This window comes from Perissodus microlepis, chromosome 5, assembly GCF_051167445.1.
Source record: "Perissodus microlepis isolate ML-2025 ecotype Zambia chromosome 5, ASM5116744v1, whole genome shotgun sequence".
Lineage (NCBI taxonomy): Eukaryota > Metazoa > Chordata > Actinopteri > Cichliformes > Cichlidae > Perissodus > Perissodus microlepis.
The window spans coordinates 18,034,502-18,061,590 of NC_140465.1; the positions used below are offsets into that span (position 1 = coordinate 18,034,502).

The 27,089-nt window shown below is 40.0% G+C and overlaps 2 protein-coding genes across 3 annotated transcripts; both read left to right on the forward strand.

Annotated features, from left to right (window-relative positions):
* Nucleotides 1-6,545: 6,545 nt before the first annotated feature.
* thumpd3 (THUMP domain containing 3) lies at nt 6,546-17,771 on the forward strand. Of its 2 annotated transcripts, none has more exons than XM_084928414.1 (10): nt 6,546-6,660; nt 7,004-7,329; nt 7,427-7,504; nt 7,587-8,012; nt 8,598-8,728; nt 12,216-12,285; nt 12,741-12,856; nt 12,946-13,050; nt 13,288-13,411; nt 17,287-17,771. In XM_084928414.1, the coding sequence occupies exons 2-10, from the start codon at nt 7,084-7,086 to the stop codon at nt 17,476-17,478; spliced, it is 1,488 nt and encodes a 495-aa protein (XP_084784540.1). In that variant the 5' UTR covers nt 6,546-6,660; nt 7,004-7,083; the 3' UTR covers nt 17,479-17,771. The 2 variants fall into 2 exon arrangements, with proteins under 2 accessions (XP_084784540.1, XP_084784541.1); XM_084928415.1 differs by lacking the exon at nt 6,546-6,660 and adding an exon at nt 6,702-6,892.
* A 107-nt stretch (nt 17,772-17,878) lies between these two features.
* Nucleotides 17,879-26,129, forward strand: LOC146387079 (prostacyclin synthase-like). The gene is made up of 10 exons (XM_084928416.1): nt 17,879-18,992; nt 19,546-19,669; nt 19,925-20,100; nt 20,551-20,694; nt 21,066-21,193; nt 22,233-22,414; nt 23,828-23,984; nt 25,036-25,217; nt 25,596-25,747; nt 25,880-26,129. Exons 1-10 carry the CDS (start codon nt 18,934-18,936, stop codon nt 26,028-26,030), a joined length of 1,455 nt encoding a protein of 484 aa, XP_084784542.1. The 5' UTR covers nt 17,879-18,933; the 3' UTR covers nt 26,031-26,129.
* The last annotated feature ends 960 nt before the right edge of the window (nt 26,130-27,089 follow it).

Here is a 27,089-nt window from a genome sequence, read left to right on the forward strand (position 1 = left end):
TACCACACAGAAGATCTCTAAAGCGTTTGTCTCCCTCAAACAGTGTGCACGCAGGCTTGCTCTACCCTGCTGCTTTCTCACCAGTTATGATTTAAGGAGTTAGGTTTGAATTCTTCGCTGGCCTTGTGATGTCAACTGATGTTTTCAGGCTGTTGAACACAGCATGCACAAGCCTCTTCACAGGAGTAAAAGGTCCAGAGGAATTTTAAATGGCCTTTGAAAGGCTGTGTGTGTATATCTATGTCTGGGTTCAGTGAGCTTGGATATGAAAGAGAAACCGAGCGTCTTCCTGTGTTGTGTGTCTTTACTGTGTAGATAACTCTGTATCTTTGTGAGGTATTTGTCAGACCCTATGCATCACCTACACGTCTGAAGAGTGAAGCCATAAGGGAGCACCTCAGTTGTGTGTCAGGTGTGACAGAGATCAGCATTACAGGGTGGATGTTGCTTGAATTAGCTGGAAATCTCTTAGACATTGCAGGTGCTTTCATAACAAGTAAAATAAATTTAGATAATTAATGAAACTGTTCAGGGATTTTTAAAAAAATTAGAGTTCATTTTTTTAATCTGTCCAAAATATAATGGGGTTTTGTTGTTGTTGTTTTGGGGGACTTTTATTTCAATTCAGTTTTATTTATATAGCAGCAAATTACAACAGTTTCCTCAAAGGGCTTTAGATTGTAAGGTAAGGATCCTACAATAGTGGATAGAATGCAGCAAGGATGAGATAACCCCTATTAGCAAGCACTTGGCGACAATGGGAAGGAAGAACTCTCCGGCGAACCAGGCTGAGGGAGGGCCAGCCATCTGCTGTGGCCGGTTGGGCTGCAGAGAGGGAGAGATGACAAAAGACACACTGTGGAAGAGAGCCAGAGATTAATAATAATGATTAAATGAGGAATGGTTTCTAAACACATAGAGTGAACAGAGAAGAGTGAAGAAGAAACAATCAGTGAATCATAGTAAGCAAGATGAGGAGAGGCTGTTGGTTTCACATATAACTGTAATAGCTAAAGCACTGCACGCTTTAAGGTAGGAAAGTTGCACTTTAACTGGTGTTTCACATTGGCTTGTATTTAAATTCAGCTATACTCAGGATCACAGGGAGATGGAGCCTATCCCAGCTGTCATAAAGGCAAGAGGCAGGTTACACCCTGAACGCCTCACCAGTCATTCATATGGCTAACAAAGAATGAGACAGAAAACCATTCAATTTATAATTACAAATTAACGTAATCCCATGTATGTCTTTGGACTGTGGGAGGCAGCCCGGGCACTTGGCCAGAAACCACACAAGCACAGAAATAAGGTTCAATCACAATACAATCTGCAAAGTTTTAGGTTAAACAACTGGAGGTGTATACTGAGGAGCATGATTGGCTAACTGGACACTGTTGTGCCACAGAAAAGTGTGTAAAACAGAACAGTGGGCTGGAAGCACAACTAACTGTGTTGTAAGACTAAACAAATGTCAAAATGAAACAGGAAGTGATTAATACATGGATGGTGCACACAACAGAGAAAGAAACAGGAAATTATGCAACAGAAACCCATCATGACACACATGACAGCAGATTGTATATTTACCAAGAATGATTATCATATGATTTGCTAGGATTCCTCTTAAGGTTGAGGTCACTTTGTAATGCATTGTCCCCACTGTGTATTTAATGTGTTATTTAAATATGTAAAATGTGGTCAAAGAGAAGGACTTTTCAGAATCAGATGCTCAATTAATATATAAATATGGAAGATGGAAAAATATGTCCTATATGTAAAAAAAAATAAAGTGCTCTATTCAAGACGCAATATTCAAAGACGAATGCTCAAAAGGTGAACGATACTGTGTACAATCTATACAGCATAAAGCTAATTTAAATAGTTCAGGTGTCATAGGAAGGACTTTTTTGATGGACACGGGTACGAATGGTTTCCTGTGGTTTCCTGTGGGGCATCTGTGGTGACTGTCATGGAGAGAGTGTGCAGGACTGTCCAATATTGTCCGTGACTTGGACAGCATCCTCCTTTCTGACACCGCCATCTGAGAGTCAAGCTCCACACCCACAGCGCTACTGGCCTGGAGGATCAGTTTATGCTGGTTCTGCTACCCTCAGTCTGCTGCTTGAGTGTGCCTCGGCATCAAGGATGAGAAATGGCCACCACAGACTCGGAACACATCCAGATTTCAAAGGGCCTAAGCTTCCCCAGAAAAGAGAGATGGCTTTGGTCTTTCTTGTCTTGAACTCATCTACACTTCTGACAATAGTAATTCTGAGCAAGGAATAAAAATAGTTACTGATCTTTGAGCTGGACTCAAGGCATGAAGTATCACTAAGGAATAGGTGGTAGTTGTGTTTATAGCAGCACTGAGTTGCCAGTAAGTTCTCTGCAGTCTCTGTTCGTATGCAGCACTTGCCATCTGTTGAGCAGGACTTTTCATTCCCTGAAGAGATAAAACGCCCACTTGTCTCTCAGACTTGATGCTTACTAATCAGTTGACCTGCAACAAAAAGTTGGAAAACAACTAAACATTTTCAACAAACACAGAGGATGCAGTGTGGGGAGGCGCGGGGGCATTTCTCTGTTTTAGAAGGTGATGCAAATAAGCATCTTAAATACCAGTGATTCATAAAGCGCTTATTTACACGTCACAATAATAGTATAGAAAACACTGTGAATAAATAGACATGATATTTATTGTTCTCTGCAAATGTTTGCATTAAAAAAAGCAAACATTATCTTGTACTGCTTAGAGGCTTCAGTGTTGATCACTTACCATTATTCACATGGTGAATAATGGTGAATAAGAAGGCCATTATTCACATCTTCACCCACAGCCTCATCTCCATTAATGACCAGTGTTGGTCAAGTTACTTGAAAAAAGTAATCAGTAACTAATTACTGATTACTTCCCAAAAAAAGTAATCCCGTTACTTTACTGATTACTTATTTTCAAAAGTAATTAATTACTTAGTTACTTAGTTACTTTTTAAAACACGATTTACAACCTGAATAGGTGATGAAGCGATAGATCTTTCAGCCCAATTCTACTTTTTCTACAATCCATCATACAAAATGTAATCAAATGGAAAAGTCCCTTTTTAAAACTTGTTTTATTAGTTTTAATCTTTTAACTTTATGCATCAAGCAAAAATTTAATTATATGCAACATTCTCTGACTGGAAGAAATTTGTTTTAAACCTATTTAAACCTATTTTCTGCACATTCCAGCACATAAAATATATATTTTTTTGTGTGTTTACACTCAGTCTTTCAAATAGATGCAAGTAAAACACAGCAGAAAATAAATAAAGTCAAAGACTAGTGGTCCTTTTGCTCTATTTTCACCTGTAAAGCAGGAGTGGGGTAGGCGGAGGTTTACCCTGGTGCAGGTGTGCCGCTGCGGTCAGTTGAAGAATCCGCGAGTTTCTCTGTGAATTTCCCATTACGTGGTAGGGCACTCGATGCTTGCTTGGAAGTTTAGGGGTTTTTTTTCGCTGTAAAAAGAAGTTTTCTTCCCACGCACAGCGGACACTAATGTTTTTGTCACTTTTTATGGAATCAAACTTAAAGTAAGGTCAGTACTTCCACGCTTTAAACACTGCACGCTCATACTCTCTCCCGCAGTCGATCCATTGTTGACCTGCACACAGCGTTCCTACGGGAAAGTAACGGTAATCTAATTACCGTTTTTGCAATAGTAATCCCTTACTTTACTCGTTACTTGAAAAAAGTAATCGGATTACAGTAACGCGTTACAAGTAACGCGTTCAAGTATCCTATCACGCGTTACAAGTAACGCGTTACTGCCCATCTCTGTTAATGACAAATGATAAATGAGGACCGGAGATTGTGTTTGAGTGCACTGGCCAGTGGAAAGACTAACACTTTTCAAGAGGGGAAAAAAATCAATAGCAGTGTATTTGGGTTTACCTGTGACATGTAGCTGTACACTGTCACTGTGAGAAATATGAAATCCGTAAATATCAACACAGTCCTATATGTGAAGCACGATCACAAATAAACATAGATAGCAATTCATAAAAACAGACATGTAAATCTATAAAAGAGATGATGGTTTTAAACCCTCCATCATATCTCACCTACTAGATTTTCTCTGAGCTTTTTCCATGTGTATAATTGTCCATTGTCTTCTTTATATGATAGGATACTTGAATATTTGGCTGTGTGATGATACATGTGATGTCTCTTTCTTCCCATGTCTGTTTTTCTTATTTTGGCTTCTTCTTTTTCCATGTTCTATGAATGGGTTTGTGCTCATTCCCATCTCAAAGCATTGTTCTGTAGCGCCCTCTGCCGGTCGATTTTTTAATCGGTTTGTCGTGTTCGGGTAAATGAAAGAAGAAGAAAAAAATTGGTTTCTTTTAGTGGATTTGTAACAGCCATAAATTCTGTTATTTAGTTGTTTTGTTGTTATTGTGACGCAAAAGGCTCATCTGAATAAGGACACAAAACGTTTTACGACAGCTCCAAAAGCGCCTCTATTTGAAAACAGTCATGTGTATTTGGATAGAAAAACAGTCCCTCCAAATTACTTAAATATTTGTGTTGCCTTCACACACTGATAAAGTGTCATGAGGACTGTGATTCAGGAGTGCATATGTAATAACCCAGTCACATGTTTTTCTTTTTAATCCTTTTTTAAGAGCCTATTGGGGTGGCTGTAGCTCAGGTGGCAGAGCAGGTCAGCCACTAATCAGAAGGTCGGTGGTTCGATCCCAGGCTGCCTCCTGGCTGCATGCCAAATATCCTTGGGCAAGATACTAACCCCATGTTTGCCTACTGGTGGTGGTCAGAGGGCCCGGTGGCGCCTGTGTCCGGCAGCCTCGCCTCTGTCAGTGCGCCCCAGGGCAGCTGTGGCTACAATGTAGCTTGCTATCGCCAGTGTGTGAATGTGTGTGTGAATGGGTGAATGACTGAATGTAGTGTAAAGCGCTTTGGGGTCCTATGGACTAGAAAAGCGCTATACAAATGCAGGCCATTTACCATTTGGCTTTATGGGTAACAGCAATTTCGGGTCGGTGAATCAGCTCTTTTCTGTGTTTCTGTGACTTAATATCACAGCGCAAGAGATTTAAATGATCTGTACATAATTTATCTATGTGTTCATGACTATTAATATCAGCTATATAAAGGATCAGGCTTTGTTTCAGTCAGCTTTACCTTATGAGAGCAAAATGATCTCTGCTGGCTTCCTGACATTAGTATTATTACCTTAGTGTGCAGATGCTCAGCCAACAACGACGCTCCATAACCACTGTAGCACTTTATCTGCAATAAATCATCAGTAGACAAAGCATTTGACAAAGCTTATATTTCTTTGTAATGCGGCTTATATAAAGCCTCTATGGATTGACTTTAGGTTTACATTTTGTAATACAGTAAGCTAAAGCAAGCCAAACAACCACATGTCAACATAACTTGTCAGAACACAGTAGATTTAGTTCTCTGGCTAGCAATCAAAATAATGACCTGTGACTCATTTTCATTAATTAGTCTTAATAGTTATTTTTATTCAACAAGTCTTGCAGCAGAACATTAAAATAGTCTATAGTTGTCGTTTGAAAGCAATTTCACACTAAAGCCTTCCAGTCACATCAAGTTACTATGTAAATAAGATGTGGTAATATGAAGGAATTACACAGCTTCATAGACATAACCTGAATATTCACAGTTTCTGTGGAAAGGGTTTTGGTCTCTGTTGCTATGATAACAATGGTAAAGTTTTCAGATGGAAACGCCTGTGCCGTAAATCTGCTGAAATATGAAAGAGAAGCTGGAGCTGAGCTGGTATTCTCATTCAGTCTGTCAGTCATTGCGTTAGTGGGAGCAAGTTTTCTCCATGCTCCAGCTATCAATAGTTCACGGCCTCCAGCGCGGTGACGTCATATATAGGTCGGGGCAGATATACAAGATGATGATTATACCGCCCAGGATGTCATAATTTGTCCAAGTATTAACAAGACCTTTAACAATCAACAATCTAAGAGGCTCTCGGTGAGTCTCCTCCCCTCGGTCAACTCTCTTTTTTTTCTTTTTCTTTTTTTCTGTTCACATATATGGACACCCACATTACAATTCTCTTGGCACCCCGTAGGCGACTAGTTATATGAAAGGAACAGAAATATGTGAAATGTGTTAAATATTTAATCGATTTGCTCATTTATGTGGTTCACCAAACGATTACTATTTTACTTTGAATGCGTACAGTCTCTGTTTCCGGTTTGCGTCGCGTTTGTGTTTAAACTTTGACGTACAGGGGACAAGCGAGTGCTTCTATGCCCTGAATTATATTGTACGTTTTTGTCAAAATCCTATACGGTTTCTATTATAATATTTCTAAAGCATTGTTCCTGCTGATTTTTTTTCAAGTTGCACATAATTTTTTGTTCACTTTTTGTATGTATCTAAATGTTAATTTCGAAAAAAAGAAATGTGTTGCTGACTTGAAGTGACTTCATTCTTTTTTCTTTCTTTTTTCTTTTGACTTCATTCTTAACCCAGTGTGGGGTTTCTGAGATTCAACCCAGGACTAATAGCTCAAGATATGCTTTTATTTTGAAGAATGTAGTCCGGAAAAAAGTGAAGCTGTTGCTGTTGTCGAGCGGAAGCAGCATGTTGTTACCTCGTGTGTGACAGGTTGGTCTTAATACATTTAGCAAACATAATACAACTTAGTCTTAAAAGGTTTTTGTGTTCAGACGGTGGGCTTGATGCATAAACACATATTTATATGGGTTAGCAGTTAAATATAAAAGCGTGTCAGCGGCTAACGCTTCGTGGCTTTGCACGCGAAACCAACTTTTAGTCATTTAAAGCTAGCGTTAGCCAGCTAACTGAAAGCGTTATTTCCCGAGAAGTAACAATAAAGGTCTTTGCTTACAGTGGTTAGACACACAGACATTCATGCTAATTTAATGCCACTAACTATTTAAAAGACGTTTAAATAGTATAATGCTTCGTCACATATGTCTCCCTCCAGGTGAGCTGCAGTGCTTGATATTGATTGTCACAGACACAAGTATATCCGTGTCTATTGAAGATTGGGCCTCATATTAAAATATGTCCTGCGAAGAAGATGGAGCTTCAGAGCAGGGCCCCAATTCCGTGGGACCATGCACCTCTTCTTCCTCAGAGACGGATGCCAAAAGTGGAGACGTGATTACTGTGACCATCGGGGCGACTGTGCCCACAGGTTTTGAACACACTGCTGCAGAGGAGGTCAAGGAGAAAATTGGGGTGGAGGCACGAATTAGCAAAGATCGCGGTCGCATATACTTTCCTATAACTACTGACAAGCTTTTCCAGGTAAAAATGTTGCCATGTTGGGTTTTTATGTCTGCTTTTTTCAAGCTTACCAATCTAAAATCATTGTGTCTGATTAACTTGGCGTTCCCTGCTGTAGGTTCATCTTCTGAGGTCTGTAGACAACCTGTTTGTTGTCGTTGAGGAATATGATCATTACCGGTTTAAACAATCCAAGGTAAACCAGGCCCGTCTTTATTCTTGGTGCTGATGTTAGGTGCATGTCATTGTCAGGATAACAAACACACTGGCTTCTACAGGAGGAGACATTGATGGAGCTGCAGCAGCTCGCCTCCAAACTCCCCTGGACTAATGCCCTTGAGGTTTGGAAACTAAATGGAACACTTAAAAAGAAGAAAGGCCACCGAAAAGGAGGCAACACCACCAAAGTGAAACCTAACAGGAACACAGCTGATGTAGCTTCTGCTGACACTGAGCAGCAGCTACATCAGGTGGTGTCTGCTGCTGAAAGCCATTTGGAGGCGGATAGCGCAGCTGACGCTGAGCCCTGCGAACAGGACTTGCAAGAGGCAGCACCTGAGGCCAGAGTCATCAAGTTTCGCGTGACATGTAACAGGGCCGGTGACAAACACAGCTTTTCCTCTAATGAGGCAGCTCGAGACTTTGGGGGAGCTGTGCAAGAATTCTTCCAGTGGAAAGCAGACATGACAAAGTTTGACATAGAGGTAGGCACGCTTCAGCATTGATAGATGCAAAGTAAACACCATCACATTATATCACACAAAAAAGAATGAAGCTTGCGAGGCATATTAGGGAGTAACAAAGTAATTAACACTTACCATTTAGGTAAAGTGTTTATATCATGTGACAAGATGAGGAAAAATGCTTTAGCACCTTAAAGATATTAGAGATAGAGATATATTAGAGATGATGTGTACATTTTGCAAATCACTGTTTACCCCCCCCCCCCCCCCCCAAACACCACCACCACCAATGTGGTGGTAATCACATCTATTAATCCACTACTTTATTACACTCTCCACCACTTCTTGCCAGCTTTTTAGTTTGCTTTTATTTATTTGCTTAAGTTTAAGGATATCAAACTTTCTACTAACTGTTATTTTCAATTTTTAACGACCTGCAGATCTGTTTCTCTTAATTTAGTCCATATGACAAAGTAAAACATGTCAGTTACAGTACTCTGCAATTAATTTATTTTAATCCGTTAAATAATTTCAGCACACTCACAGTGATATAATATAACATAATAAAGTGCTTCAGGACACATCAGTAATCTTTCTCTCCTATAGGTCTTACTCAACATACACAATGAGGAGATGGTGATTGGTATTGCACTAACTGAAGAGAGCCTTCACAGGAGAAACATCAGTCACTTTGGACCTACTACCCTGCGGTCCACTTTGTGCTACGGCATGCTGAGGTAAGTCTTCTAACAACGATTGCACTGTTTGAGTCCAAGAGTTGATGGGATGTGATTTCCAATAATTTATGTCACATAATGTTTTCTTGTCATACTTGCTTAAAGTGGACATGAAACACTACATGTACAAAGGCTAATTTACACCATGATGGCCTACTCTTAAAAAAAAAAAAAACTCATAGTTTTAACTCTGTCTGTGACGCGGGACTTAATACATAAATGTTTAAAAGTTTTTGGAGCATGTTAAGCACCGTCTTGTGCCAGGACAGAACATGATGTCACTGGGTTTGTTGGTTGGTTGTTTGCTGCTAATAAGCTTTCGTTAGTTTATGTTTGCTAACTTTTGACAGAACTGACAACTCAGTGGAAACTCATAAGGACACTAAAACTAAAAAGCAGTTTAAGGGGGTCAGTTGTGTCCTGCCCCTGGCTGCAACAGTGAGTTTTACGTTATAAAACAAGGATATTCTGTCCACTTTTACTCTGTCTTAGCAGTAAAAGGATCTACTAGCTCAAATGAAAATCCACCTGTCAGCCATAATGTTCGGGTTTGTAGATCACTTTATGAATGGGAACCGTGTGGAGAAAAGCCCATTTCAGTGAGTTGCACTGGTGGTTCACCGTCCAACAAGTTGGAGTCCAACAGTGTTCGATGTCCACAAGATGTGATCAGCACAATTTTATGCAATAAAATAGTCTTTCCTTTCCCAGGCACTCCCAAACAGCTTCATAAGCAGCTACTACATCTGCATCACACCACAGACATAACTAAGCTTCTTATTGAAGCATGATTAGGAATCCTGATATCTATTAGCATGTCTATAGAAGTCTCCTTCACATAGAGTTGGACTTCACTTTTTCTTTCTTCTAGTATGATGACAGTGACAATAGTGTGAGATAAGAATTTCTAAAAAAAAATGAATCCACATTAACCTGTTTTTCCTGCCAAGATGCTGATAACAAACCTAGTTATGTTTGGGTTGGCAAATGGGCTGAGAACTCAAAGTGCTTTTGTGCAACTTGCCTCATTCACCCGATCAAGTACTTGATTTACTTTTTCTTTCATAAGTGCTTTTTGTGTAACATTCACACTGTGATGATCGCTCTGATGGAGCAAATCGGGGTTGAGTATCTTGCCCAAAGATATTTGGCATGTACACTGTAGGAATCGAACCACAAACCTTCGGATTAGTAGATGACCTGCTCTACTTCTACCTGAGCTGAGGTGGTGCAATGCTCATGTAGTAAACTGTTTGGGTGTGACTGATTTATTGCATATAATCAGTCTGATCGCATCTTACAGACAGCAGCAGATTCTATGGAAGAACCATTTATTGCTACAGAGACAGAGTGAACGTTGACAGAATATCCTTTTTTTGTCTCATTGTTTTCCAGTTAATTATCAGTTCTGTCACTAGTTAGCTAACATAAATTAATGTAGGTCTGTTGGCAGCAACTGACCAACCAACCAATGACCCTAGTGATGTCAAGTTCTGTACTGGCACAAGATGGCGCTGCACATTGTCTAAAAACTTTAACTTTTAAACTCTTGTTTCTTAAATCCAGCTTCACGGATAGACTTTGTTCATTTTGTTGTTGTTAACCTGTCAGGCAACCAGAATTATGATCTGAATGCTCTGTTGTGCCAAGCACACCCGCTCTTCCAAGACGAGCTGTATACATTCTGTCTGTCTGTTGTTCATGTTTTTATTTTGCTTGCTTGTTTATTCACTTTCCTTATTATTATTTCTATTATCATATTTTTTCTATTTATTTCAACTACATCAAAACTGAGAGATGGGGAAAAATGTTTAGTCTGTTTGCCTGCAGCCTTTTAATTTCTTTATTTTGCAGATGTGTAGTAAACAGTGGTGCACGTTCACTGTTTGGCATAGTGTCCAATTCCAGTTTCATAGATATGACTGAGGCTCCAAAATCTTTCTGTTAAAAAGTGATGATTGTTGTGTTGATACTAATGAGGTTAGTGAAGGACTCCGACAGGTGGGTGGTGAGGCAGTCATTCTTGGCACCCTGTTGAAATGTAGGTATGTCCAACCATACTCTATTATACTAAGAGGAATTCCTCTGTGTTGCGATGTGTCTCCTAGTCATACGTCAGCCTTTATTTGAAGGTGTAACAAAACACAATGAACTGTCCTTCTAACTCACATTTTCCATAAAGATAAGAATGAGAGACAATAGATTCTAAATTCTTAAGCCTTTGAAACAGAGACGGTGATATTCACTTGAATATTTGGACTTCTCTTTGTATACATTTACAATTGTGTGGTTTGGGCGTCATCAGCATGTTGGTGACTCTTCTATTGCCAGTTAAATAAAGCATGCACACATAACATAATAATATTTAGATAAATGAATTTCAAACTGTGAGCATTTACACTTCAAGTTGGGAAAAACTTGTGGTCTGGTGGCTGCTTTCACACATAAAATTATGCACATTTTAATTTCTGTTGTAAGGTTAAGTTATTGATGGTGGTTGCCATCATCGCCTCACAGCAAGATAGTCCTGGTTTTGAAACCACCGGCTACCATCCTCCACGTGGAGTCTTTCTCTCTGTGTGAGCCCTGTGGTAGATTGGTGACCTGTACAGGGTGTACATCCCCTCTCACTCCATGACAGCTTTGATGGGCTCCAGCCCAACCGTGACCCTGAAGTGGATTTGGGGGGGGGAAGAATTAATAACCACTAATCACTGTATACATAAAATAGGAAGTCTGGCAAAGCAAAATAATCTGCAAATGGCACAGTGGTATGTTATAACAAGAGCTTGTTTGTTCTTATCCCTGTGTTTTAGTCCCACATTACCACCATAAAAGCACATTAGCACGTGAAATTCACAGGAATTCCTTCCTAATTTGGGAAAAGGTGAAAATCTGAGAAGCACAGGAATGTAGGGTTAGATTAGTTGTTTTGAAGGTGGGATTACATGAACACTGAACGATTTCTTTAAATATTTATCCATCATTGCTCTCGGTCCCTTTGGAAAGTATCTTGACAGTGTATATAAAACCTTTATAACACATCACATTTCAACTGTACAAAATAATTTCTGTCAGGTTGTCCCACAGAATCAGAAAACATTGTTTATTGCAAAGCAGTGGAAATTTGTCTTAAACTTGGCTTTCAGTGTATAAAAATGAAACAAATAAGACGGCACACAGCAAGATTAAAACATTGGTTTGAAAAGGAAAATTTATAAAATTCCATTATGAGCTGTTAATCATATTATTAGCAGTTAAGATGAATGATTTCTTGGCCATTTGGGTCCTGGATGCAGGGACCCTGTAGCAGCAGGCTGATGGAAGGAGTTAAATGAGTAGTTGTATGTGCTGACTTTATGTCTGACTGCTGAGTTGGAGCATCTGAAGCGTGTAATATTGTTACAAAAGAAGCATATGAGAGGTAAATGTGATATAAGATGAAATGCTTATGAAATACGTTGTTCGTTTCCTTGTCTGTTGACAGGCTGTGTAAACCTCAGGCATCCGATGTAATACTTGACCCTATGTGTGGTACTGGAGCTATACCACTGGAGGTGAGACACAGCTTATCGTGACCCTGATAATGACCTTAAACTACATCAGTTTTTATAAGAAAGAGTAGATAATTTTGCACTACACAGTGAAAAGTGTACAAGTCAGTGCTTCCACACAGTTAGATCAATTCTCGTGGGTACCCAAAAAGAATTGGCTTGATTAAGAAACTATAGATTGCACACTTCAAATATTGTTTTTGTTTTCTGAGTCGAGTGATTTGAGCCTGCAGCAGTCTGTAAATTATCTCTTGTATATTGCCATCCAAGCACCACATTCTGCAACCTTGCTATTACTGCAATATTGATCACACAACCTGGATACTGCTAAAGGTGGAGATTAACAAATATGTCTTCCGGAGACTCTGCGGAAGGCAGAATTATTCATCGATAGCCTCAAGATCCAAATAACAATAAACCACAGGCCACTAATTGTGTATTGCTTTTCTTCTCTTCAGGGTGCAATTGAATTCAGCAGTTCATTCTACATTGCTGGCGACAACAATGACATGGCAGTTAACCGCACAGTCAACAATATATGTCACATCCAGAAACGCGGGGCCAATAAGGGCAGGTGAGAGTGAACACACAGAGAATGAGACTGAACGCAGTACATGTGGTTGATGATCCCCATAATGATGTAATCTCTCTGGCTTCAAACAGAATATCTGGATTGCCTATTGACACAGTGCAGTGGGATCTGTGCAGCTTACCAATAAGGACCAGCTCTGTTGATATTATCATCACTGATATGCCATTTGGCAAGAGGTACCATAACCATCAACACTAGAAGATTTGTTTCCTGTATCTAGATTTTGAATGCTATAAGTGTATGTGTGGTTTTTTTTTAATGCCTTTGCTGTTCAACACTTAGAATTAGATTGAAATCAGAAATTTAGATCACAGTATAACAAAAATGCACATGGAAGATGAGGCATTAAACCCACTTTAAAGCAAAGCAGTAAAGTAGCTGTGTGATGGTGGTTTTTTTCTGTTTTCTCAAAGGATGGGCTCCAAGAAGAAGAACTGGGACCTGTACCCCTTATGTCTCAGGGAAATGGCTCGTGTGTGCAGACCAGGTTCTGGAAAGGCTGTCCTCTTAACCCAGGACAAGAAGTGCTTTGCCAAGGTAGCCATGTTAATGTTGCAGATAACGCATATTTGGGTATATATTCTCATGAAAGTTTCCAAGGAAGTTGAAATCAGTACAGGAGAAAGACAAAAAAAATCCACAGTGCCACAAGTTTTATCTTGCTTTGAACTTTCCAGTAATTCATGTCAGATGATGTTTCCGCATCATATTTCCTTAAATCTTGATCCAGACCTTGGTTGCTTGCCTTAACCTGCTGAATTTACTTGGAAAAAAAGTCATTCAGAATGTCTTTAATTTGCATTTTGTGATGTTCCTGCTAACTAGGCTTTTAATCAGTGCTGAAGAAATCAACACTAGATGTAGTCATTTTTCAATGGTACGGCTATTACAGTAATTTGTGTAAATCACCCCGACACAGAAGTGGTAGACACACCAGCTTAACAAATCACTGTTGTACCTATTTGCTGAATGGATCAGTTGCACCCTGAGCAACCTCTGATGCTTTGTCTCTGACGTTGGGCAGGCATGCATTCGTAGTACTGTAGAACAATACACATAAGTCACATGCTCCACCTGAGGAAGGTTGTCCTGCGTTGCATCTACACCCATTTATTATTTATTGTTTTGTAGTGAGTTTGAGATGGAGGTGTGTCGAGGTTTAGCCAATACGTGGGATGTTTGTAAATATGTAAGTTGTCGCCATGGTGCAGTTTTAAAATTGATGCTGTCAGATTTTACGCCTTTTCTGTTTTGAAGTTCCCAGCTAGTTGCGCAAGCCTCACAAACTAACCAGAGCCTCTTTTAATCCCATTTTCTTATTGTATTACTTGCTGTCAGATTTCTGCAAGTAAGACAGTACTTGATATTTCTGGTAAAGAGAAGGCCACATTATATTCTGAGTTTGTAAAAATAAGAGGATAAATATTGTACCAAAAACGTCATCAACAGGAAAGAATCCCCAAAACCTTAACACATTAAACAGTGTATGAGAAAGTATGTTCAAACCTGAGGCCACAGCCCACACTGAAACCACAAAGTTACATGTGTGTTTTAGTATGTCCAGTGATGAAACGTGTTATTTTTATTTCATAGTAAAACTCTGTGCAGAAGAGATTTTGAGCCCAGTCTGGTTGGAGAAGTATGTTCAGTTTCTCCAGGACTGCTTCAGTTACATTGACTTGGACTTCTTTAAAAAATATCTCTGATCTGCATGAACTCATATCACTTTACATTTGTCCCAATTATAAATCATGAGTCTCCAAAGCTGTCAGAAATTATTCCAAATATCTTCTTTAATCAGTGGGATGTAGATCAATAGAAGGAATTACAGGAACAAGTTAAAAAGGAGTTAAAACTTGCTAAATGTAGCTACGAGGACAGTCAGGGAATATCCTCAGTACCAGGTATTTGCTCTGTGTGGAAGGGCGTAAAGTCCCTGATGGGGATGCAGTGCAGTGATCGTGGCCTAATTTGTTGGCTGATGGATTTTTTTTAACTGAACTATCACAGTGGGTGAAGGTTAATGGCATTTTAACACGTTCTTGTTTCACTATGTTGCCCTAGGGATGCATCCTCACCATTTTTTCTTATACACTCAACTCATCAAAGCCAAAATATTATGATTCATTATTGTCATTAGGTTTCCTTTTGACTCCGCCTCCTCAGTAGTCATGAGCCTGATCATGAGCCCATAGTGTGCAAGTCGTACTGCTCGGAATGTGTAAAAGAAAAAAAAGATTAAAATGTGATGACAGATTTTAGGAAGAATTCAGCTGTTATCTCCCTTTTGCTGAGACTTTGTTTAGCAACACTGTTATCTTGTGTGTGTGTGTGTGTGTGTGTGTGTGTGTGTGTGTGTGTGTGTGTGTGTGTGTGTGTGTGAGACCCCAACAGAGCATGCACTTGTGTTTTCTGTAAACAAATTCTAATTTAGTTGAGCTAAAAAAAAAAAAAAAAAAGAAGTAATACCAATACTACAGTCACTGAAATCAATATGAACAATGTGTGTCTGTGGAAAACCTGCAATCCAATCAGCAGCTAAAATATTTTAGTCTAAAGCTAAAGTGGTGGACTGACTGATCATTATTATAGACCCACACTCAGGGATGGGAATTGATAAGAATTTAGCGCTTCTGCTTCCCTTGTCGATATCACTCTATATGGATTCTCTCACTGATTCCTATTCATTTCTCATTGGCTCCACTTGAGAGTCACCACCATCACTAAGCAGCTTATCAAAGACATTACATTTGTGCAAATTAATTGCATGCTGTGGGTCAGATGTTTGTTCATGTTGGAGGTATTTCCCCTCTTTTCTGTGATCAGCGTTGGGGTCATTAAATGGTAAATGGCCTGTATTTGTATAGCGCTTCACTTAGTCCCTAAGGACCCCAAAGCGCTTTACACTACATTCAGTCATTCACACATTCACACACTGGTGATGGCAAGCTACATTGTAGCCACAGCTGCCCTGGGGCAGAGGCGACAGAGGCGAGGCTGCCGGACACTGGCGCCACCGGGCCCTCTGACCACCACCAGTAGGTGGTGTTGCCCAAGGACACAACAACTGAGACTGTTGGAGCCGGGGCTCAAACCGGCAACCTTCTGATTACAAGACGAACTGCCGACTCTTGAGCCACAATCGCCCTGTCAAATAAGTAATTATTTCAAATATTATACACAACGCTTTCTTAAAAGTAATGCAGTACGGTACTTAATTATTCCCAAGGGAGAGGAATTAGTAATACTACTCATTATATTATTTTCACTTTTCTTTGTAAAATGACCTGAAACGCATCGTCTCATAATTACCATTTAACAGTATAAACCTGAGTCCCACACACCAACACAAATCTTCAAAGCGATCGCCACGGAGATTCTACTTTAGAAACGTGAACAAGTAGAAATGAAGGCTTCAGCCTGACTGCTCATCACTACTTTTCTTGAACTTTAGGGTCTGGCTGCTGGGCTGGGGTCAGCATTCACTCATCTTTAACATCACTCTGGGTTCTTGGCTAGCTTAGCGTTTGCGTGCTCACAAAGAGCCAAAGTTGTGTTTGCAGCACAATGCAGATGTTGTTTTACCTAAAATGCTGTCGACCTTTTAAGATAAAAAGTAATATCCACACTGTATCCATATCCACCACTATTTTCCTCCTCCGGCACATGACCGGGATGAATAGGCAGTCAGACTTAGAATTCCAAGGAACTAAATTACTGGGAACCGATTCTCGCTTCCCGCACTGCTGACATGCCCTGAAAAAGTTTGAATGCAGCGGGGAGAAGGTGTCGGATTTACATTGTAGGGTTGAGTTAAAACAGATGATTTTGCAATGTTTATGTATTGTGTTAACAAATCAACATTGTATGTAACAATAGATTGTTGTTAGTTGTACAGTGTAGTTTAAAAAAATCCTCCTCCTCTCCTAAAATATCACATTTTCAAACCGAGCAGTACTGCAGTGAACTTTTTTTTTAACCTAAAAAGGTTTGAAGGGTAACAGGAATTAACCTTTCTAACGCAGTGAATAAAATAGTGTGTGGTAAATTCCCAGCTTTACTCAATCATAAATGATTAATGTCACCAAACTGGAAAAAGCCAGTTCTGCTTGTTTGTTTCACCACTGCTATCCTTTAGCTGTTTAAAAAAAAGGCTCATGTTTTATATGTTTACGCTGCTCTTCAAGTTTAAAAAAGTATTTATGGTCGTTCTACTTAATGAATGATTTTTCCGGTTGAATTTGTCTCGAATTGATGTCTAAATAATCCCTCAGATGTTTAAGTAATGTGGGTTTAACTTTGCTCCGTCACGATAAAAAAACCCCCACTTTCATTCACTGTTTGTCTATAATTCACATAAAACAAATGTCTAATTTGTTAGTTTGCCTTCATGGGATTTATGTCATCTCCAGGCTATATCGAGGATGGGAGGGCTGTGGAGGAAGCTGCACACTGTTTGGGTCAATGTCGGGGGTTTACATGCTGGCGTTTACCTCCTCAAGCGGACCGGGGCGGTGTTTGGCCAAACTCCTGAGGATGTCCATGAGTCACGAGGAATGTCTAACACACAGGGGGATGAAAAGGAAGACAAGGAGCTCTCCTAAGTTACACCCAGCATTTCAGTTGTGAATTTAAATTGAGCCCAGGTTAAAATGATTTTATTTATATTTAGCAATTGAATACATTTTTTTTTAACCAAGTTCTCCGATCAAGCATGCCAAGCAATTTACTTTGTAATTCACCAAGAAGCTGTCGTGATCTGCAGGTTTGATGGTTTTTACACTGTTTTCCTAAAGGTTGTTCACCTGTCATATTACTGTTCAGAATCCTGCTGAAGGTTGAGGCTGTACCCCTCAAATTAAATGTGTCCACTAATAAAGGCTCACTCATATTGTCACTTGATTTAGTCATTCTTCACACCATTTGCAGCAGTTGTCTCAGTCCACTCTTATCCCAAACACAGGACAGGAAAATGTTTTTTACCCCTCAGCTGTAAAAGGCTGATTGCTGTCACTTCACCAATGAGGTGGGTGTTGTGGAAACCTAAGTTTGTGAATTTGGGAACAAGGCGACAGGATTTATAAATTGATACCATAAGTATATCTTATGCGTTTGAATCTCAGTGACCTCAAGGTCAAAGTCAGGTCACGTTTTCTGGAAATGTTTTGAATGCATTAACTGTAAAAGGAAGTCACCTAGGGTTTTCAAGTTGTTATGGTAACTGCACCTAGTAAGGGGGAGAGGGGTAACACTGCTTCAAGCACTCTTGATTGGGGCGTTCACCTTCCTTTCTTTATCTTTCACAGTCAACGTGCTGACCTGAGCACAACACAAGAAGAGACATGATGAAACATTACTTAAAGAAAACAACTGCATGCATGAGTGACTCAAGGAGAGTTACAGCCTTCAGCTACAATCTGGTTCTTGCTGGCAGGTTTCTGTTAACCTCCAAAGAAGTGTGTAAGACTCCAAGAAGCAGGAACTACACACACTCAAGGGATATTCCCGAGGAGGAAAAATAAACCAAGAAAAATGTTTTCAGTTCTTATGTGAACCTTAATTTAAAAAAAAAAAAAAAGAAGAAGCGAGCCTTAATGGAAACGTCACTTTCAGTGTTAAATTTCATGTGGACCAAACAGGTTTTGGCACCTGATATGAAGCACTGCTTACCACTTTTTCCACCTTCCCACACCGCTTACATTTTTCTTTCCATAAGTGAATAAGAAACAAAGCTTGTTCAGGCTTTTAGGGTCACCTTACTTTTTTTGTCTTTCTTATTATTCTTTGGGAGTGTCTGAGAGACGTGCAAAACTTGGTCCTAACGCAAATGAGACGAATGACGTTCGAGTCCCTCGTGTCACTGGGTCACAGTTTAGACAAGAGACTTTTTTTTTTCTTTTTGTTGTGATGACGCCATCAAATATACAGCGGATAATGGCATGGGAGTTAACAATGACACTGTTATGACTGGGGTTGAGCAACGGGTTGGTATAAATGCAGTGTGAGGTCTCAGGGTGCTCCAGTGACACTCCGAGCGAGCGCAGACGTAACAACGCGAGATGATCTGGACTATCCTCCTGCTCGTCCTACTCATTTTTATTTTAACAAACAGATGGAGGTAAGTAACTCATTCATCCACGTTTTGTTTATAAATGAATGACGTACTGTTGTGAAGTCGTGTTTTCTTTAATATCTGAATTTTAAAGCGCAATCCTCGTGAAGTGTTAATAAAACCCGGCTTGAATTATTGGGGAGTGACCAGGAGCGAATCTGTTTCAGTTTAGTGGGGCTTTTCCCTGCTCCGGTTTGAGGAATGCTGGTTAAGCTGTGTGCTTAAACAACTCTGAGCGTCACACCTCACTGGCTTTTGTTTTGCTTTGGTGAATTACGAGCGACAAAATCTATGATGTAATTGCGACTTTTCAGCTAATTCCAGTTAATGCTATTTGTGCTTTTTCCCTCCATAGTAGGCTACATTCACGAGCTAAAGATCAGTTTTCGCTACAAATTCAAACGGATGTGGAAGACTAAATAAAAAAGAAAATGATAATAATAAAAAAGATTCCAGCTCACTTTGCTGTGAGGAGGAAATGAGTCACATATAACTGTTGCAACATGCTTTTGTAAACATTAGATTGAATGCACAATTTCTTTTCTTTTATTTCCTTTAGATCCAAGGGGGAACCACCTTTAGACAAAGGAGCTATCCCGTGGTTAGGTCATGCACTTGAATTTGGAAAAGATGCATCAAAGTTCATAAATCGCATGAAGATGAAGCATGGTGACGTTTTCACTGTGAGTTATATGCATTTACATATTCAAGTTTAGATGCATAAGGAACTGTGATTTTAAGTTACATTGATATAGAACGAAAATTTCATAGTTTTGTTTGTTTGTTTGTTTTAAATATACTTTTAAGTATATTTTTACGTTTTTACGTTGGTGTCATTCAGAGCACTTAAGGAGCACTGCCATCTGTTCAGTGCATTTTCTCAAGCGTATACAGATGTTTTAAGAGCATTTACTCAGTGTCCGCTTTTGGCTCTGCAGGTGCGAGTTGCTGGCCGCTATGTGACGATGCTCCTGGATCCACACTCCTACGACACAGTCCTGGGTGACTCCGATTCCCTGGACTTCACACGTTACGCGCAGGTGCTGATGGAGAGGATCTTCAGACTGCGCCTCCCGTATAGCCAGCAGGCTAAATCAAACGAAATCATGAAAAGGTACTGAAGCAATAGCAAAAACCACTTTCTTTAAATTTTCAATTTCATTTTTATGTTATTTGGGAAGTGAGAATCTTCTTGGAAATTCACTGGTTAAGGTTTTATAAGTACTAACACTGAGGATATTCCTGTAGAGCAACATACTTGGAAATCTATTTTAGGTCTTGTTATTGTGCAGAACTAACCGGCATGCACATTTTTTCATTGAAGGGTGGAGAAAATCTTTCAGCGTCATAGGTGAATTTTTGGGCACTGTGCTTCTTCAGATTGCGTCATCCATTTTTCTAATTACCCTGCCTTTATTAATTAGCTCAATCAATTTTTGTTTTCGTTTTAAAATAATGTTTGCTACAACGATGTTTTTAACAATCAATTATTGTCAGCTGATTTGCAAGACTAACCCTCCGCAGAATGGCGTTTAACCTTTTCTTTAATGGTTTATGTCTACAGGCACTTTGTGGGAATGAACTTGGCCACTCTTAACAGCGCCATGAGCAGAAACCTGCAAGCCTTGATGAAAGCAAAGACGACCCAGAACCAGAAAGACTGGAAAGAGGAGGGACTATTTAATTTCTCTTACAGCTTGTTATTTAGGTATGAAAAAGCCTCATCCATCCACCCACACACGCACTAATGCTGTTAACTATGTCAAAAGAAGAATGTCAAAAGCTTCCGACCAAACAGTTTACACACCGATCCATCCTGTGGTCATCTGTTTGTAAACCCAGCAACAAAAATGTAGGATGACCACGCTGTGTCATAAAAATGTTTGTGGGTCACTTTTCCGGTTGAACATTTTTGGCTGATGTGATGTGAGTCAAAGGTTGTTTTAAAAATGAAAGCTATGGGGATCTTTACTGTGTCATGGGGACTAAATGGAAAAGTACCATTTAAAACTGTGTCATGTGCTGGTTATCTTCTCATCGCCCACACACTCACACGTTTTGTTTCTTCTTTCCGTGCAGGGCGGGGTACCTGACGCTGTTCGGAGGAGAACAGAACAACAACCCCATAGACCCTTCGAGTGTCTACGAGGAGTACAAGAAGTTTGATGGTCTTCTAGTCAAAATGGCAAGGGGCACTCTCAGGCAAGGTAAAGAGATGAACTTCAAAATCAAAGGAGCACTTTTAGTTGATTGGCTGTAGAGGTGCCAGCCTTCCCGTAAGCATAATTAGATGACACTGCAGAAATCTTGCCACTCAAAAATAATTACAAACCTAGTTGTAAGCAGTTTCATCTAGGAACTATTTACTGTTTACTGAGCTACACCCACGAGCAAAATAATGGTCCTATCATTACAGCTCAGTCAAGAGGGAAGCTGTAAATATGTCACAGGTAGACGTACGCTTCCTTCCACAGGCTGTAGTTCTGTAAACATAGCTCCTGCATGTGACTGCTTGCACCAAGGTTTGTGGATTTTGCTTTGGAGTAATTGAGTCATGATTGTGAGATTTTTAAATAAACCTTTATGGCATATTGGGCACCACAAGATGAGTGCTATTTAGTTCCATTATATTCAAGAGAAGGTGCACATCTCAAAATGAAACTTGGATGAAAATCTTCCAGATGGATAAAGAACATTACTGTCTGGAGAAAAAAAACATGTAAATTTAGTTTTGGGTTGAGTTTTGTGGTTAACTTTTACTAAATGAACACTAAAAGAAGCATGAAGTCATGAGTCAGATGAGACGTCACTGTTTACATCATGTCTCGGTTAATGTGGTTTGACATCACCACTGACTGCTCCCATAGATTTGTTTTGTGGTTACCATGGTGGGGATTGCTTACTCACGTGCTTACATAGTGTCTAGGAGTTTGTGTTTCTAAAGACTTCGTCATCACATATGCTGCGATGTCACTCCGCTGATAACTTACTTCATTATCACAACACAGAGCCTGTCGCCTCAGGACTTGGCCCTCGTTATTGTGTACAGTTCCATCTGTTCCACCCATTACAAAAATAGCAGAGGGAGCCAGTTAAAATATTAGCGCGTACTTTTGTGCATGTATGCAATAGCATATTTTTGTCTGGCATCTTGCCCAGTGACATTTACTGTGACTTCGTCTGTTTATATTTGGTAACATCCGTGGTTCATTCACTCACTTAATGATGTTTATGTGTGTGTAACAGAGGAGAAGAAGACAGCTCAGAGTGTTCAAAACAAACTCTGGGAGCTTCTGGCTCCAGCAGGTCTGACTGACGATTCGGGGTCCAGCCCTTGGCTGCATGCCTACAGGCAGTTTCTGCAGGAAGATGGAACCGATGCAGAGATGCAGAACAGGGCTATACTGATGCAGCTCTGGGCCACACAGGTGAGTGAGACAACCTAGAAATGTTGACCTGTTTGTACAAACGAGGGCTTTTTTGGTGATTACACTAGAGCTCACTCAAAATTAATTAATTGTGCCCTTTGTGTCCAAAAAAAACTTTATTTAGGCGGGACTGAAATACTCTTCTTTGGCACATGAGGGTGCTGTTCACTACAGATTACAAGGATTAAGCACTATGAGACAGATAATGGTACAGAAGCTGAGTGCACTTTTCAGTGCTGTCGCAGTATTAGATATGACTGATTAACTGCTGAGGTTAGTTTTATTCAAGAGTCAGTATGAAAATAATTAGTGCATGTGTTTGTTATCAAGTAGCGTGTACATATAAAAAAATTTTCATATTTGTAAAACAAAAAGTAAAGCTGGGCTAGTGAGCTGATCTTAACTCCTTGAAGCTGGACTTTGACTCAGAGTCTTGCTCACAGCCCCGCTGGAGAGTTTATTTCATGAAAGATTTATCATATATGTGTTTTGGCCTATACAATAAGCCATTTGCTGTTTTATGTCAACCTGTTTTGTTTCTGTTTGATTCATAACACTCGTGAACACATTTTCAAATGACTCAAAAAAGAAAAATCAAACACATTTGAAAAATGTGGTCAGGATTTGCTCAACAGTTAATGCAGCAACAACAAATGGTATGTTAAGAATAAATAAGCTGTTGATTTTCTTTACTCATTTCAGTAATTACCTATACCTATAATACCCCCCTACCCAATGTTCAGCACAAAGTCACGCCAATGACTTTAAATATAAAGAAAATATTTGTGTCTGGGAAAGCTCTTCCACACTTAGGACTGTGATACATGGGCCAGATGTGTCCTGGCGACAAATCTTTTTAAAGGATACACAAGTGCTGTCATCAGAGATGCTTATGTTTGGTAAAGTGATCATTAATAGTCTTATTAGTGTATTTCCAGTAAACTAACAGCCAATTTTGTGATAATTTATTCACTATGTTATGTTTTCCCCCTAAGATAATAGCACCATAGTTTGCTATAAAACTGAATAGCTTCAGTGTCCTGTCCTTGGAAGCAAGCAGATGGCAGGGGACCTCAGGTTTCCAATGGCTTTCCTTTTTAAGTAAACCATTACTGCACTGTGCCTCTGCCAATAGTGAGACAATCCAGAGAGTGGCTCTTCTCATCCCAGACATTCTTATTTTATTATTTTCCAGCAGTGCAAATTCATTACGTTTTTTGTTTTAATGAAACTTCTATTTCAATAAAAATAATGGCTTGTTATCACTTCAACAGAAGGTTGTGTAAGTACTCAGGTTGCCGTGTGATGTTTTTATTTGCCGTTACCAAATAACCACCTGCGCTGTCACTATGCAACGCCAGAGTGAGCGACCTTATCATCATCCTCCTCATGTGAGTCTTTGTTTGTTTCCAGGGTAATGTTGGTCCTGCTGCATTTTGGCTGTTGGGCTTCTTGTTGACAAATCCTGAAGCCCTGATGGCAGTAAAGAGGGAGTTTAGCCAGAACACACAGATGGAAACCACCACAGGGACTCCCCTCATGGACAGTCAAGTGAACACCCCGGTGTTTGGTAAGGGCTTTTCTCCAGCCTGTGTAAACAGTAGGTTTATCATAGTGTCAGGAACATAAACAAGATGTTTGAGTTCCTTTCCCCCTCCCTTTACGTAAACTAGCTGCCCCCACAAAAACAAAAGGTTTGAGCAGCAGGTGGATGGGACTGCTGTGTGATGACCATAATGGGGGCATTAGCTCTTGGCGGCATCATATATGTCCAAAAGTAGAAAAAAAAACAGTCTTAAAGTGTTTAGAGCAGTCTGACCACTTTTGGCTCACATAGACAGATTTGATTATTTAAATGGTAAATGGTCTGTATTTGTATAGCGCTTTACTGAATCTATAGCCATGTTTAATATGAGCATGTACCACTGTGCAGCACACAGAAAAAGAAAATAAATAAAAGCCTCATGTGGCTGCCCACTATTAACAAGCGGTCACCACAGTGGACAGAGCCACATATTTGATTTACACAGGATTCTCTTCCTGACAAGACCCTCTCAGGGATTTGTGTCTCCTCCCAGTCTTGAGCCTGAGAGCTTTAAGCATTAGGCCCATGTGTTAACCACTACACCAATGAACGGCACAATAATAGACCCCCTTTAACAGGTGCATCCATCTGTTTTCTCTAACTTATTCAATTCAAGGGCAACTAGAGCTTATTTCAGCAGTGAGACGCAGGGTACACCCTGGACAGACCACCAGTTTGTCGCAGGACTAACACAGAGATAAAGACAAAATTTCACACTTGCGCCCATTTTAGAATCACTAGTTAACCTGACATGCATGTCTGTGGACTGTGGGAGGAAGCTGGTATGCCCACAGAGGAAAACAACAGAGAAAGTAGAACCCAGCAACTTCACGCTGTGAGGCGATGCTGCTAACCGTCAGACCACAATGGTGTGCTTTTTAAGAGCATGACTGCAGTTTGTTAATAGCAAGATGGTAGTAGCAAAAGAAATCATATAAAGTTTAGAAATAGTGCAGATACTGACCATTTCTTTAATAATAATAATAATAATGATAATACATTTTATTTGAAAGCGCCTTTTTCAACCCCCTCTCAGATAGTGCCTTGGAAGAAGCACTGAGACTCACCGCCGGCCCGTTCATTACAAGAGAGGTAGTGCGGGAAAAGACCCTCTGCATGGCCGATGGCCGACGGTACCTGCTGAGAAAAGGAGACAGAGTGTGTTTGTTTCCCTACGTCAGCCCTCAAATGGACCCTGAGATCTACCACGAGCCACAGGTTTGTCTTCCTGTCTTGTTTCCAGTCTCTAATCCATGAAAATCTCCCTGTGCTGCCAACAGGAATAGCAGTAATTATCTTATGGACTCATTGAAGGCAGAGTTAAGTGTCATTAGCACCTGCGGTTGTTTATGTAACATGGAAACAACGCCTACACAAAGCTTACCTTGTGCTACCCAGCGAGAGGTCAAGTCCGGAGCTGTGGGCCACCGAGGGATTAGCAGAGCATGGGAACAGAAAATGAGCTGATGGGTGTGGGAAGGACATAGCAGGGCATACTTAAGAAATAAATGTCAGACAAATGCCAATGCATTTGAGTGATTATTCTGATATTACTTGCATCTAATAGCTGCTTTGCAAAAACTGTTTCCTTTCCAGAAATACAAGTACGATCGCTTTCTGAGAGAAGACGGATCTGTGAAGAAGGATTTTTATAAAGGAGAGAAGCGGCTGAAATATTACACTATGCCTTGGGGTGCAGGGACCAATGGCTGTGTAGGAAAGCAGTTTGCCATCAATACCATCAGACAGTGAGTGCCCTAGATTTATTTTTACTCTACAACTTTAGGGTTGTTGAGAGCCTCAAAACGTTCCACGCTAGAGTTTTACATTTCTGCTCCAATACCCTAATTCTGTGTTTTATCTGTGTTTTTCCTCGACAGGTTTATTTACATGGTGTTGACTGACTATGATTTGGAGCTTTGTGACCCAAATGCTCAGATGCCAGAAATAAATACCAGCCGTTATGGATTTGGGATGCTACAACCTGAAGGAGACTTGCCTGTCCGATATAAACCTCGAAATACTCACTAGGAAAATGAGCAAGAACAACAATTATATGCACATTTCAACACAAAAACTTTGTTTATAGTGTCTCTATGTCCTTTGTAATTTTATATTTTCTTATTTATGTAATAAAGTTTGCATTTTTCTTTGCTATTTATCAATAAATATAAATAATATTGTAATCCTCTGCTGTCAGTCTTCTTCAGAGAGGGTTTTTTGGATGCCCATTCTACACCTACCGTTTTATTTTTCAGTAAAACCTCATAAGACACTGAAAATTGCCTTCATTTAGGGGGAGGAAACAGTAAAAATGTACGCACTCTTTTTTTGTCAGCTGCAGAGACTGAGTGTAATGAAGGGACTGCCTGTACTGTAAACAGAGCCAGTCACACATCTGTCACACTAACACGCCTGCTGTTTGCGAAGTGAAGTTTGGATTTATACACTGTTTGGAAAGCAATGATCAGTCACTGGCAGGAGATGATAGGTCACAGATTGTAAAGCACTGTGCAGGTCTTCAAAGGACAACAATCTTGTGTGTTATATCACTTATTGCAAATGGAGGCGTGGCCATCTGCCACATCAGTTTGTGGTGAGGGGAAGAAGAGAGCCAGAGAAAAGTAATAACTAATGATGCAGAGCGGTCTATAAACACATAGCGAGTGAGAAAATGTGAAGCCCCCAACAGCACATGCCTATTACAGCATAACTAAGGGTGATTCCAGGTCACCTGATCCAACCTAACTATATACTCTGTCAAAAATGAAAGTTTAAAGGCTAATCTGAAAAGCAGAGAGGATGTCTGTGTCTTAAATCCAGACTGGAAAATGCTCCCGCAGACCTCACTGTAATTGTCTTTTAAATGTTAGCCCATTGTGTGAAGATTAATGAGAAACTTTTGCAATACATCAGGCCAAGCCACAAAACCCAGACTGTCAGATTGTCCTCTCTAAGAGTGAGTTAAGTAGCTGGCCACTCTTCCCTAATGTCAAATATTGTATTTTAATATTTAGGAAGCACTTAAGGATCGAAGAGGTACTTACAGCATGTCTCTTATTTATTGTGATGTGAGTGCAGAGTGCAAGT